Below are 13,392 nucleotides of genomic sequence, written 5' to 3' on the forward strand. Positions count from 1 at the left end.
ATAGCCACGTAGCAAAATATGCACTGAATGACGCGTCAATTTTAAAGCTAAAAGAATTCCACCTTCCCCAGCCTCTCTTGACTAATAAGTGAAAACAATAATATATATATCCCTTCTTGCTTTCTATTTCCAAAAAGACGAAACATTCTATAGTTGGTTACGGTATTTACATACGGTGATTGATCAGGTGAACGGACGGTGGTGGAGGTGGTGGTTTGAGAAATCGTTGATCAGGTTAGGTGAGATCTAATGGCAGAGGATAAGTATAATTTGAAAAATCCAGCGGTGAAGAGGATCTTGCAGGAGGTTAAAGAGATGCAATCTAATCCTTCTGATGATTTCATGAGCATGCCTTTGGAGGTTCGATTTCTCTCTCTTTTTATTTCCTGTTAGTTAATCAATTTTCTTTTTGTTTCAATTTTAATTTATAGATCTGATTTCTTTAGGTTTTAATGTGTAAATTATGTTATATTTCGCAAAATTCAGGGATTTTGCTTGCTTTTAAAATATTGAATTCGGCAAATTTTTTACTTCAACATGTGAAGTTAAATAATTCTTGAATCATTATTATAATGGTTTTTTTTTTTTTTTCAGGAGAATATATTTGAATGGCAATTTGCAATTAGGGGACCATGTGATACTGAATTTGAAGGTGGGATTTATCACGGGAGGATTCAATTGCCGTCAGAATATCCATTCAAGCCTCCTTCATTTTTGTTGTTGACTGTAAGATTTTTTTTTTTTTAAACTTCTTTAATAACTTTTATGTTATATTTTATATTTTGCAGTGTGCTTGCTAACATGAGTTCGTATCTTCTTCTTTTTTCCAGCCAAATGGCCGTTTTGAGACCCAGACAAAGATATGCTTAAGCATATCCAACCATCATCCTGAGCATTGGCAGCCGTCATGGAGTGGTAAGTTTGGCACTTTGCAAGCATTGCTGATGTTAAGAATAATGTAGTGATTAAGTTTCTGTCTGCACATCTGATATATCATTAGGCTTTTTCTGTTGTTATTTGACATTATTAGCTTAGTTGAGTTTATCCATGAAAACCAGTGGAAATCACCAAACTGTTGTAGAGGCAGACGAGGTAGTCCACACAAATTTATACTACCATCTGTCACTAATGCTTTAGTTCTAATACTTTTCGGACTCATCTGATATTTTATACTTTCTTATTCGGTAAAGATAAGTGGATGTTGGACTTTGCCTTAATGCACTTGTTGCTACTGTCTAGAACATACATACATCAGATATCTTGCTTCTCTGAAGCGCATGGCTAATGTTGCGTGATTTCACACTTTTTTGTTGGCAGTACGAACAGCTCTAGTAGCTCTTATTGCATTCATGCCTACCAATCCAAATGGTGCATTGGGCTCACTAGACTACAAGAAGGAAGAGAGGCGTGCTCTGGCTATCAAATCTCGTGAAGCAGCCCCTAGATTTGGGACTCCTGAGCGTCAAAAGCTCATAGATGAGGTTTCTTTCTTTTTCTGTAATCTGATCTTTTTCAAGTTGTGTATTTGGTACCTTTGGTAAATAGGTCTTGATATGAATGTATTATTGCCACAGATTCATCAATATATGCTGAGCAAGGCACCACCTGTTCCTCAGCTAAGCCCCTCTCAGGATTCTGAAGAACACCATACTGGCAAAGAGGATGAAGCCCACGCAATTTTGCAAGAACAAGGAGCCGTAGCTGCAAATCTTCCAAATCTGGCAGTTAGTGAACAACTAGCTGTCGGTGATAGGATTGTTGAAGAAGTTCCTGAGGCTCCTGTGAATGTGAATCCTGGTGCTACAGGAGTGAGAACATCGACGGAGATTCCTGCTAGAGCGTCAAGTGATCAGCTGCTGCATAGGCCAGAGACAAGGGTTCAAAGACCAGCTGATGATCGCTTGTTCACATGGGCTGCTGTTGGACTAACCATTGCCATTGTGGTTCTTTTGCTGAAAAAGTTTCTGAAGTCCAGTGGACACGGGGCAGTTTTCATGGATGGAGGATCATAAGGCAAGTAGTACTCATGTCGATTGGGACAGTTTGTGTTCTATGTTATTCTTAGGGAGGAAAAACAAAACCAAAGCGGATCAAGAGAGAATTTCTGCCTAGATTTTTATCTAGATCGGTATAATTTGTAATATATTATAATCCTCTTGGCAATACTCAATTATTGTATTTTATAACTTAGATGAGCAACTTGTTTACATTTGGGAACATGGTTACAAGTTTGTAAGTAATTCCTATATGTCTTTATCTTTGTTCAAGATGTTCTATAGTTCGAATTGTGAAAGGGCGTGTGAGGCTATTGTAATTGTACAAGCATAGGCATTTTCGTTTATGATTTGTGATTTGCAGCATTTTACATAAAACAAATGGATGTGGGGCGGGGAACAATCGACGGCTGTTCTTTGAGGACACAAAACTGTTGGGATTTGCAAACTTTGAACTTTTACAAGGGGCATTTTGTTGGATTATTCGTTTAAAAAGCAGACACTTCTGTTTTTCCAATCTCTAAGGAGCATCTCCCTAGGGGCATCCAAGCCGCCATATCATTGCATGTCCCAGGTGGATGCTTTTGGTTTTAACAACTTAATCATCAGAAATATTTTCTTCGTGCCAGAAATTTATTTGTCCACCCAAATCTAGAATTCATAGTCTTGGAAGCTAATTTATATGCTTAAACACGCCCCCAATCTGAACTCTTGTTACTTTCCAATTTGAGATGACAAAAAGCAGAATTTTTTTTTTCCAGGAGTTCATGCACGGAATGCCAAGTTCCCTAAACAAAACTTCTGAGAGTATGGAAACGGGGAAGAGAAGGGAAGAATTGATCATTCATGGAGGAGACGACTATGTACTCTATCACAATGACTCATTGCTGGAAGGATGCATTTTCTCTGATTATCCTCAGCAAGAATCATATTCAGATTGCAGGCGGTTCTCTGATGACCCAAGTTTCAGTATATTTTCTCATTTACAATTCCCACCATGGCCAGATCAAGCTGCTGAAATTCAAAATGGGATTCAAGATGTTGAATCCAAGAAAAAAATGAGCATCCATTTTCTTTAGCCTCACTTGAACTGCTAAAGAATTATGGCAATGAGTTCAACCGTTTGAACACTGAAAGATCAATTAAACCAAGCCATAGTATACCTTTCACTGAGGTGGCAGGGCAGGGATTGTCAACTGAAGAAATTGTGAGAATTGCTGGAGACAGGTTTGTTCGATCCTGTAAGTTAAGGGTTGATTTTTTCTCCATGCTTGACAATCCTTTCAATTTATCTTTCTCTGGCCTTTCTACAGAAGAGGCAAAACATGTGGAGCTTGCTGAATTTCTTTTTGGCTTCTGCTGAGAAAGTAAGCAATGGAAAATTTGATCGAGCAAGCAGATTGCTCGAGTTTTGTGATCAGTCGTCTTCAAATGCTGGGAATCCAGTTCAAAGAGTAGTATACTACTTTTTTGGAGCTCTTCGTAGGAGGATTGATCAAGAACTAGGAAAAATTACTTCAAGAAGGTGTGGGAAAAGCCAGTCACTTTCTATTTGATAGTTTGGTGATTATACCAAACCCTTCCATCCAGGCATGTTTTGAAGGAATTCCTTTCTACCAGGCTGCACATTTAACTGGAATTAAAGCAATCATAGAAAATGTGGCAGAGGCAAACAGGAGTCATGTTATTGATCTTAAGATCAGAAATGGACTACAATTGGTGGTCTTGATGCTGTTTTCTTGAGCTTCTCAAGATAACTGCTGTAGAGACTACTTCGAAGCACTTAATCGAGGAAACAGGTAAACGTTTAACGAGTTTTGCTCAGGCCATGAGCATACCTTTTTCCTTCAAGATAATTTTTGTATGAGACATGATAGAAGTCAAAGAAGATCTGATAGAGATAGATACCAAGGAAGTAGTGGCCGTTTACTCAGAATATGCATTGATGAACTTCATTGTTCTTCAAGATCAGCTGGGTATGTAATGAGACTTATCAGTGATATCAAACCTTGCATAATGGTAGTAATAGAAAGTGAGGCTAATCACAATTCACCAGTTTTCGTTAGTCGTTTCACTGAAGCACTTTTCTACTTCAGTGCATATTTTGATTGTTTGATGCTTGCATGGAACGGGATGATCCAAATAGGATGATTATGGAGTCATTGTTCTTAGGTGAAGGATTTAGGAATACTGTGGCTACTGAAGGAGAGGATAGGGATATTCGTAATGTGAAGCTTGATGTTTGGAGAAATTTCTTTACTCAATGTGGTTGAAACAGAACCAAGTGAATCATCGGTGTACCAGGCAAACCTGGCAGTTAGGAAATTTGCTTGTGGGAGATCTTGTATAATTAATAAGGATGGGAAAAGCCTAATTTTCGGGTGGAAAGGTACACCAATCCTTTCTGTTTCTACTTGGAAGTTCATTTTCTAAGAACAGGAACGAGTTGAAGCACAGATTTCTACTTGGAAGTCCATGACTCATTATAGACAGATTTTTACTTGTGAAATCAAATAAAGAACAAAGAGTTCATACAACATATGTAATGGCTAATGGCATCTAATACCTGAGTTTACCTCACTGGTGTTATTTTAGTTCTCATGCTCATCCTTTTTTTTTTCCTGTTTTTGTTGTTTATGAAGATTTTGTGAAGGAATGTGTTGCTCATATTCTTTATTTCGACTTCATGTGAGAGTTTAATATGCGGGCCACAGGAATGAAGTGACAGAATATTCAGGTGCCACTTAGGAAGTTTAAATCTTCTCATTGCCCGATAATCTTTATACGTTTCAAGTTTCAAGAAACAGAAGGAGAGCAATAGTAATAGTATATTCCAAGAATTATTTCCTCCGCGAACGGATATGCAAACATCAAATTAATTTCTTACCAATGTACTTTTTCATTTGAACTATATACGTTGCTGTTGGCCGAAGTGCTTAGCCAGCAAGTTCTTGTTTCTTCATTCCTGACAGTAATAGAAAATACCATTTTGTGCATCCGCCCAAAGAAGACAAAACTGCAGGCTCAATGGATGATGTCTACAATCAAATTACTGCTCCATCATGGCATTGATAATGGAACGTTGTTGGGATACTTTGTCTTATTACTGATACTTTTGTGCATAGACATTCTAGTTATTTGACTTTCTTTGAGGGGAAGTTCCATTCTGCAACCATCTTTTTTTTTAAATAAAAAACTGACATGCCATTAAACAAGAAAGAGGCTGACAAGGTAGGCAGATTTAACTGGCCTGATTTACTTTCCTAACATGACCTTTTTGTTAGGTTGCTTGTTTCTCTAGATTCGCCGGCTGATGCTCTTTAGGAAGCCTTACATTTTAAATTTTTCACTTACTTCAGTTCTTATATATCAAGACAACTGGATAAAGCTAGGAATGGTTGATGCTCTTCCGGAGCCTTATATTTTAATTCATTTACTTAGTTCAGTTCTTATTCATCAGGACAACAGAATAAGCTAGAAATCTATGCTGTTCACTAATCACCACTCAGGCCATCGCATATTCGTTACACCTCATAGCTGCGGACTACTTCGATAACATCCAGAATCCAACATTAATTTTCAGGCTGGATTATTCTCAATTTACGATAAGAGTACAACCGCTAAAAGTGAGAGAAAGAAGCATTTGTAAATATCTTGTTAATGATGGCAAGAAACAATGTTCAATCACCGAATATAAACAAAAATGAGACAAGCTCTTACTACTTGGATAATGGCAAGTGTTCGTAGAATATCAACCCAAGAAATCATGAGGATATCAAGAGCATGGTTCAGAAGAATCTCTTCTGAAAAGCTTATTGACCTCTCAACAATTCAACGTCTCTTTGATGGCTCTCAGTTTGGTCTTTCTGGCGAGGAGATCAAAGATGTTGAACTCTCTCTCCTGCTTCTTGCTTCTGCTCACAGGGTAGGTAACAGACAATTTGATCATGCAAGCAAATTACTTAACTTGTGCGATTTCTTGTCTTCTAATAAAGGAAATTCGGTCCAAAGAGTTGTTCACTATTTCACCAAAGCTCTTCAAGATAGGATTTCTCAGGAATCTGAGACAGTCTCATCAAAGAGATCTGAGAGTAAAGAAAGAAAGCTATTATATCCTGCAGAGATAACAGTAGGCGTGAATCCTGCTCTCATTTGGTGCTGCTTACAACTTCCCTGTCTTCAGTTAGTTCAGTTTGCTGGAATCCAAGCAGTCATAGACAGTTTAGACTCCGCAAAAAGAGTACATTTCATAGACTTTGGAATCAAAACTGGAGGGCACTGCACGGTGTTGATGCAAGCTCTTGCGAATCGACAGGAATGCCCAATTGAGCTTTTAAAGATATCTGGTGTTGGAGTAAAAGCATCGAGACAGAGAATCGAAGATGCTGGTAAAAGTTTAGCCTGTTTTGCTAATACCTTGGACTTACCCTTTTCTTTCAAAACAATTATAGTTGCAAGCATCAAAGATCTCAAAAAAGATATGTTTGAAGTAAGTGATGGTGAAGTTGTTGCAGTATACTTGCCGAGTATTCTGAGATTTATAAAAGCACAGCAAGATTGCCTGCAATGTCTACTAACAGTGCTAAGAAAGCTGAATCCATGCGTCATGGTGATTATTGAGCCTGTGTTGAATCACAGTTCACCAATATTCATAGACAGCTTTCTTGAAGTACTACTTTTTTACAGCACATGTTTTGATGGTGTTGAAGGTTGCATTGATCAGTGTGATCCAAATAGGATATCAGTAGAAGCAAGTATGGGACAGGAGATTAGGGATATTATTGCAGCTAAAGATGAAGAAAGGATTTTTGAGCACATGAAGATGGACGAATGGAGAGATTATTTTATTAGGTTTGGAATGGTAGAAACACAAGTTAGTATGTCATCTTTCTACCAAGCAGAATTGATGCTCAAGAACTTTGCTTCTGGAAAATCATGCTTGCTTGTCAGAAATGGAAAATGCCTTATGACTGGTTGGAAGGAAACTCCACTTCTTTCACTTTCTGCTTGGAACTTCCAACAAGAACACTCAAAGAAGAATTGCACCAAGAAATCTAAAGTCTATTGAATACCATAACATCTTTATCACAAAGTTCAATAAATTCCTTTCCACCTTCTTGCTGTTTATTCGATAATGAACGGAATTTTTACTTTAGATAACTAATTTCTACATATTCAGCACTAATATTAAGAATGTTTTTCTATTGACATTAAAGTAAATATATGCAAAGATGTACGATCAGAAAGCATTTGTATATATGTTGACGAAGATGGCAAGAATTAGAAACTAGTTTTCACTAAACACCTTCGTACATGCCATGAAAAAACTTGTTAATACATATTATGCATCATCATAGTATGTCTGTCCCAATCAATAGCTGTCGAGTTGTCTGTTTTATACTGTGAGATAGTCCTTCACATATGCATCCTAGGTTGACAGCCATTAGGACCTATTTTAGTGATGACGAAAAAGTTAGAAGAAGATCAAAGCCTTTATTTTGCAAACATTTATTGAACCTTACAAAAGTAAAATATCAAGATAGTAGATTGATAAACAGCACTGTCGTCTTAATCATCACATAGAAGAGGGAACTTGTATCAGGAAGTAATAAACGGGGGACTCTAGGCAGCAAAAAGGAAAAATTCGGACTGTTGCTCATCGACAGTCAATTCTTCAATCAGGTTGGTGTGTGTTATGGGCTTGAAGCCTTGAATATCAGAACATTTGCTGGGAAGTAATGCAGAACCAATCCCTGTATTCAGTGAATGGACTGCCCTTAAGAACTTGCGAGCTATAATAACTGAATTTATGACCTCATCGGTAGGATGAAAGACTGAAAGAACTTCAAAGCCTTCAAGATCTTGTGGATCAATGACAGGGTATAGGAAAGCTCGAGCACCATGTGCACTTCTGAGCAATAAAATAGCTCCTGGAGCCATGTGCTCAGCCAGATGCTTTATGACCTGAACCTTCTCTTTCTTGTCCATGCCCACTAGAGCTGCCAGGATCACAACTTCATATTCTGTTAAGCTGCTCGACACACTCATTATATTAGCAGTGTGGAAGAACATCCGTTCGGATAAGTTGGGATCTGATGAAACCAACTGGAGGGCTTGGGAATTTGCTGATGGGTCAATGTCATAGTTATGGAAGCAGGTAGTACTAAAATGATTAGTGGCTAAGATGATTGTGGTAAGAGGGAGAGGACCAGAACCCACAAAGGCAACGCTATTAGGAACTTTAGTGCAATGTTTGCCAAGCATGGAAAATTCTAATTGGCTAAGTTTGAGGTAATTGGAATAGTAAGGGAAGAGTCTGATATGGTGAAGTGGGTTCTCATGGGATCCTATGATAGTAGAGAAATGGCTCTCTAAGAGTCCCTCGGCTTGCCCACAAAGCTTAATTAGCTTAGACCTAATTTCTTGAATTCTTTCACTCAACTTGGTAATGTCTATTTGACACTGGGGCATGCATATGTGTACAAGCTGGGTGAAGAGGGAGTTGACATGCTTGGAGGGACTAAGGTTTGCTAACACTGAAATGTTTCCATAGATCTCACAGACTTTTTCAATCAGGAGTTCTTCTTGACAACCCATGGAGACTCTAATATGAGAAAGTTGTTAAGCAAGAGTCACCCCTCTAAGCAAGCCAGGAGACATCCTTGTTGCCTCCTGGGGGGGGTGGATTTATATAGGTATGTTTGAGAGTGAAGTGCATATCTTCTCACCTAGGTATATTGCTCTCCGCCATACTGATTATGACCGCTCACAATATGGACAACAAGACAATCATAGTGTTTTATTTAAGAGGAAAATGTCATTATATAAATATTATTATAATAACTAATAAGACATTCTCAGTTATTATAAAATTATTTATATATATAATTAGTTATTATTCATATTGTACCGACTAATCAAATATTCATAAAATGGAAATAGAAATCACTGAAATCATTTATAGAAAATAATTATTTAATGAGTTATTATAAAACTATTGATACATGTAGAATCTGTATTAAACAGTAATGTATTAGATAAATCATTAGAAGCATATAGTAAACTAGGATGAAAAGAAATTTCAAAATCCCAGTCACGAGGCACTTGAGTAGTGAGCCATGATCACTGAAACACAAATTCTGCCTTAATGTTTTAGAAACAGGCTTGGTCATTGATTCTCCTTCTATTGGCTCAAAAAATTGTCAGCAATCTCCACATGATTGCTGCCACCTCATGAATCCACAGCCCTTAATGGTACACTTTAGACCTCCATTTCTTCAACTTGGTGATGACCCAGGCATTATGAGTTCATAATTTTTGTTAGTCTGCAGTTGTTCTTGTGATATAGCTGCCAATCCGGTACATACAGCAAAGAATTTGGAACGAATATGAGGCAGTCTATTACTTGATTATGTCGACATTTATGTTGTCACACGAACCCTTTTCAATTTAAATACTAATTTTCATATGCAGCATCAAGCTCTACTCTGATCTGATGTACGTTCTTAATAATGTGTCATTTTAAGCTGTGTGCTCCAAATTGGGCTTCTTTCTCTAGAAAATCGGGCTTCGATTAAAAACCCAAAAACATATTTTTGGATCAAAAGACGAGCCCAAACAGTATTCCTCATTCATCTAGTTAAGATTTTAGCCTATAAATAGCCAACTCCTCTTAAGCGCAGAGATTATAACATGGACTTCAGTCTATATAGTTTTATAGACCTAGAGTGCATTCGCTGTTGTTTTAATTGTTATCACATATGTGGAGTTTCAATTGTTTGTCCTACAATTGAAGCTTTAATTCCTCGATTTTCATATTTTCATAACAAAAAATTTTCATCTAGAGCTCTTTTATTTTATTTTATTTTTTCGCTTATTTTTTTATTCGTCCTTCTCGTTTTTTTTCTTTTTTCCTCCTTTGTTGAAATCATCTCTTTCTTTTGGACAAGCTTTTGTTTGCAAAAATTTTTTCATTGTTAGATTGAAGAAGCTTTTGGAGGATGAAAAACAATTTACAAATGATCGTCCAAAGGGGAAAGGGCGTCGAATGGAATGGTCAATCTATCAGGCAAGAGGGGAATCCTCCCTTGACACTCATAGGTCGAGTTTTGGCTCGAGTGGCGGATTCTTTTACTGGAGATAAGACTACGTGGTTAAAGAAGACCATCTCTATGTACAAATAATATCAATAGATGAATCACCAGTTGAAAGCATTGATTCATATAGAAAGTCGGATAAAATTATTTTGTTGTTTCGCAGTTTTTTTAAAAGAAGAATGTGCATTACGTGCTGCGTAAATGTTTATTATTTCACGTTACAACATTCATATATTAATGTTATAATGTTCATTATTTTTTTTTACAGTTGACTGTAAACCTAACTCTTCCGGTGATGAATTATTGGAAATGTCTGTGAAGTCTGTTGATGAAGCTTATTGTTTATATAATGATTGTGCATTTAGAATTGATTTTAGTGTGAGAAAGAGTAAGCAAAGATATAGAGCAGATGACAAATCATTAACAATGAAAAGATTTGTTTGTTCAAATGCTGATATCAAGAAAAAAGTTGGCAAAGAAAATAAAAGTTTCTCAAAACTTGATACTCCTATTGATTGTCAAACTCTCATAGAGTTCTATATTTATGAAGAAGGAGTTTGGACTATAAGCAAATACCAAAGAGAGAATAATCATGATCTATGTGCACCTAGTAAAATCCACCTTATCAGTTCTCATAGACAAATTATAAGAAACCAGCTTGATTATCTTAATGTTTTAAAAAGAAGTGGAGTTGGAGTGGCTGATGGGATTAGATTGGTGAAAAACCAATCAAGAGGATCACCATTGGTTGGATTTATAACAAGGAATACTTATAATCATTGGACGTTGCAAAATATGAACAAATTGGATGGTAGTGATTCAAATGCTTTGATTGAGATTTTCATAAAAAAGCAATCCAATGAAAAGGATTTTTTCTTTGATTTTAAGGTTGATAATGAAGCAAGATTATACAGTTTCTTTTGGAGAGATGAGCAAATAAAATAAGATTATGAGTTATTTGAAGATCTGTTAGTGCATGATACTATATATCATACTAACAGTTAGGATATGATTTATGGTCCTTTTGTAGGTATTAACCAATATTACTTAATTAATTTTATTTTTTATAATGTTCATGACTAATATCTCTAATATGCATATGTTAGTATATCTTATAGATACTTAATGTTCATTTTTATTGTTGTAGTCATCATGAACATTTGACATTATTATAGTAAAATATGTGATATTCTTTTTGTAGGTATGGATCATTATTGTATGAATATTATGTTTGGATGTGGTTTTTTTATTGAATGAGAGAATCGAGTCTTACTTTTAGCTTTTCAGCACTTTTTTAAGATCTATGAAAGGGAAACATCCACAAACAATAATGACAGACCAATCTTCTGCCGTGGCTGTTGCAATTGCTCAAATATTTTCTAACTCATGTCATAGGCTTTGTACATGGCATATATGAGAGAATTCAAAGAAAAATATTAAATCCTTAAGAAGTTAGAAATGGTTTGTAGATTTGTTCAACTTTTTATTGAAATATACTGATACGGAGGCTAAGTTTGAGTTCTATTGGACGAAATACGTAATTTTTCTTTATGTTTATTCATATTGCACTAAAATGTTCATTTTAAAAATATATAATGTTCATTTGAATATCGTATATTAAATATTTTTTCTATCTCAAATATTTATTATTTGTAAAATTAATGTTCATTTCGATTAATATTTATGCTAATTTTATTTTTTTATTTTTTATCAGTGTTTATTTTCATGTTCATTATTTAGTACTAAAATGTACATTGTTTCTATCTAAAATGTTCATAATATTTTCGCATGCAGATTGGTTATAAAATTTCATTGTCGCAATAACCCTTAAATCATAAAGTTATACAAGTACAGAGATAAATGGTGCCATGCTTTTAGTAAAGATTATTTCTCAGGTGATGTTTTATCATTACAATGGAGTGAGACAATAAATAATTATGTGTCTAGAAGACCTTTTACGACTGCCGGTCTATGTGACTTTTATAATTCATTTATTGATGTAGTCTCAGAATGGAGAAATAAAGAGAATGAGAAAGATTTGCGTTGCATAGTAAGCCAACCAGCTATGATAATGAATCATGTGAAGCTCCTTTCACATGCTAGGGTGATATACACAGTAGAGATTTATTTTTTATTTGAAAAGTAATTTATAAAAGGGGTTGCATGTCATCAACAATGTGTGATGTTAAATGATAGTAACATTAAATATCATATTTGGCATCCAGATATTGATGTGATTTGACATGAGACTGATTTCAATCAACATGATTTGAATATATGTTGCACTTGCAAGATGATTTCATATTTGGCATCCAGATATTGATGTGATTTGACATGAGACTGATTTCAATCAACATGATTTGAATATATGTTGCACTTGCAAGATGATTTCAGAGGTGGAGATTCTTTGTTGCCATTGTTTACGTATATTGAATGTTCATTGTATTGAAGTTATCCCAAATAAATATATAAATAAGAGATGGAGGAAAGAAGTTATTGAAAGTAGAGATAGTGATGATCTTATGACTTTATGTTCGTCAAATGAATCTGATGTAGCTGCTTCACTTTGGAGAATTCAAATGGCTAGAAAATTTTAAAAATTAAGTTTAATTCGTGAACATAATATTAAAGCTCGAGAACAAAATGAGTTAGCTTTTGATAATGCAAAAAGTAACATTGTGAGTAAGGTTGGTTTTGTCTTTTTGGAAGATTATGATGAAAGTTCAGTTGAGAAAATTTAAAATTCTCTATTCATAGAGTAAAAGTCAACGTAATCAAAGGGTGAATAGTCTTATAAAGAAAAAAAAATATAATCAAGCAAAAGGGCATAGAAAAAATGCTCAAATGGTTGCATTGCAAACGAAAATGGCAGTTTATAATTCAATTCATATCATTTTATTTTTTGAATTTTTTTAATATATATATGTTATATTTATTTTATTATTTTGATTTTTTTGAGAAAGTTGTTCATAAAATAGTTGGAGAATGATATCTTGTACACCCAAGTTCTAGCAGCTCAAAATTGGTAAACATTGTACCAAATTCGAATTCAAGAAGTTATATTTGAATTGTTTATTTATTGAATTTTAATACTTCAAATGGTTGATAAGAATTGATTTTTTTTGTAATTTTATTTTCTATGTAAGTTTTAATAATATAAATTTGTATACATATATAGTTTTTCTCCTAATTATTTTTAGATTTATCCTCAGAGATTCTAATTCAAAGTTTCATCTTTATAATCCTCCATCTCATTTCAAGAGATAATTACCCAAACAACATGAATGAATATAAAAATATAA

The 13,392-nt window shown here is 35.0% G+C and overlaps 3 protein-coding genes and 1 pseudogene across 3 annotated transcripts; 3 read left to right on the plus strand and 1 right to left on the minus strand.

The window, feature by feature from the left end:
* Positions 1-91: 91 nt before the first annotated feature.
* LOC8258802 (ubiquitin-conjugating enzyme E2 32) lies at positions 92-2,341 on the plus strand. Its single transcript, XM_002519166.3, has 5 exons — positions 92-360; positions 595-726; positions 831-915; positions 1,318-1,481; positions 1,575-2,341. Exons 1-5 carry the CDS (start codon positions 250-252, stop codon positions 2,010-2,012), a joined length of 930 nt encoding a protein of 309 aa, XP_002519212.1. The 5' UTR covers positions 92-249; the 3' UTR covers positions 2,013-2,341.
* A 462-nt stretch (positions 2,342-2,803) lies between these two features.
* On the plus strand, positions 2,804-4,574 carry LOC112534850 (annotated as a pseudogene).
* LOC8258800 (DELLA protein 1) lies at positions 3,697-7,110 on the plus strand. The gene is made up of 2 exons (XM_002519164.4): positions 3,697-3,793; positions 4,637-7,110. Exon 2 carries the CDS (start codon positions 5,698-5,700, stop codon positions 7,060-7,062), a length of 1,365 nt encoding a protein of 454 aa, XP_002519210.3. The 5' UTR covers positions 3,697-3,793; positions 4,637-5,697; the 3' UTR covers positions 7,063-7,110.
* A 357-nt stretch (positions 7,111-7,467) lies between these two features.
* LOC8258799 (nicotianamine synthase) lies at positions 7,468-8,703 on the minus strand. Its single transcript, XM_002519163.4, has one exon. The coding sequence runs from the start codon at positions 8,589-8,591 to the stop codon at positions 7,617-7,619; it is 975 nt and encodes a 324-aa protein (XP_002519209.1). The 5' UTR covers positions 8,592-8,703; the 3' UTR covers positions 7,468-7,616.
* Positions 8,704-13,392: the final 4,689 nt, after the last annotated feature.

Source organism: Ricinus communis, chromosome 9, assembly GCF_019578655.1.
Source record: "Ricinus communis isolate WT05 ecotype wild-type chromosome 9, ASM1957865v1, whole genome shotgun sequence".
Classification (NCBI taxonomy): Eukaryota; Viridiplantae; Streptophyta; class Magnoliopsida; order Malpighiales; family Euphorbiaceae; genus Ricinus; species Ricinus communis.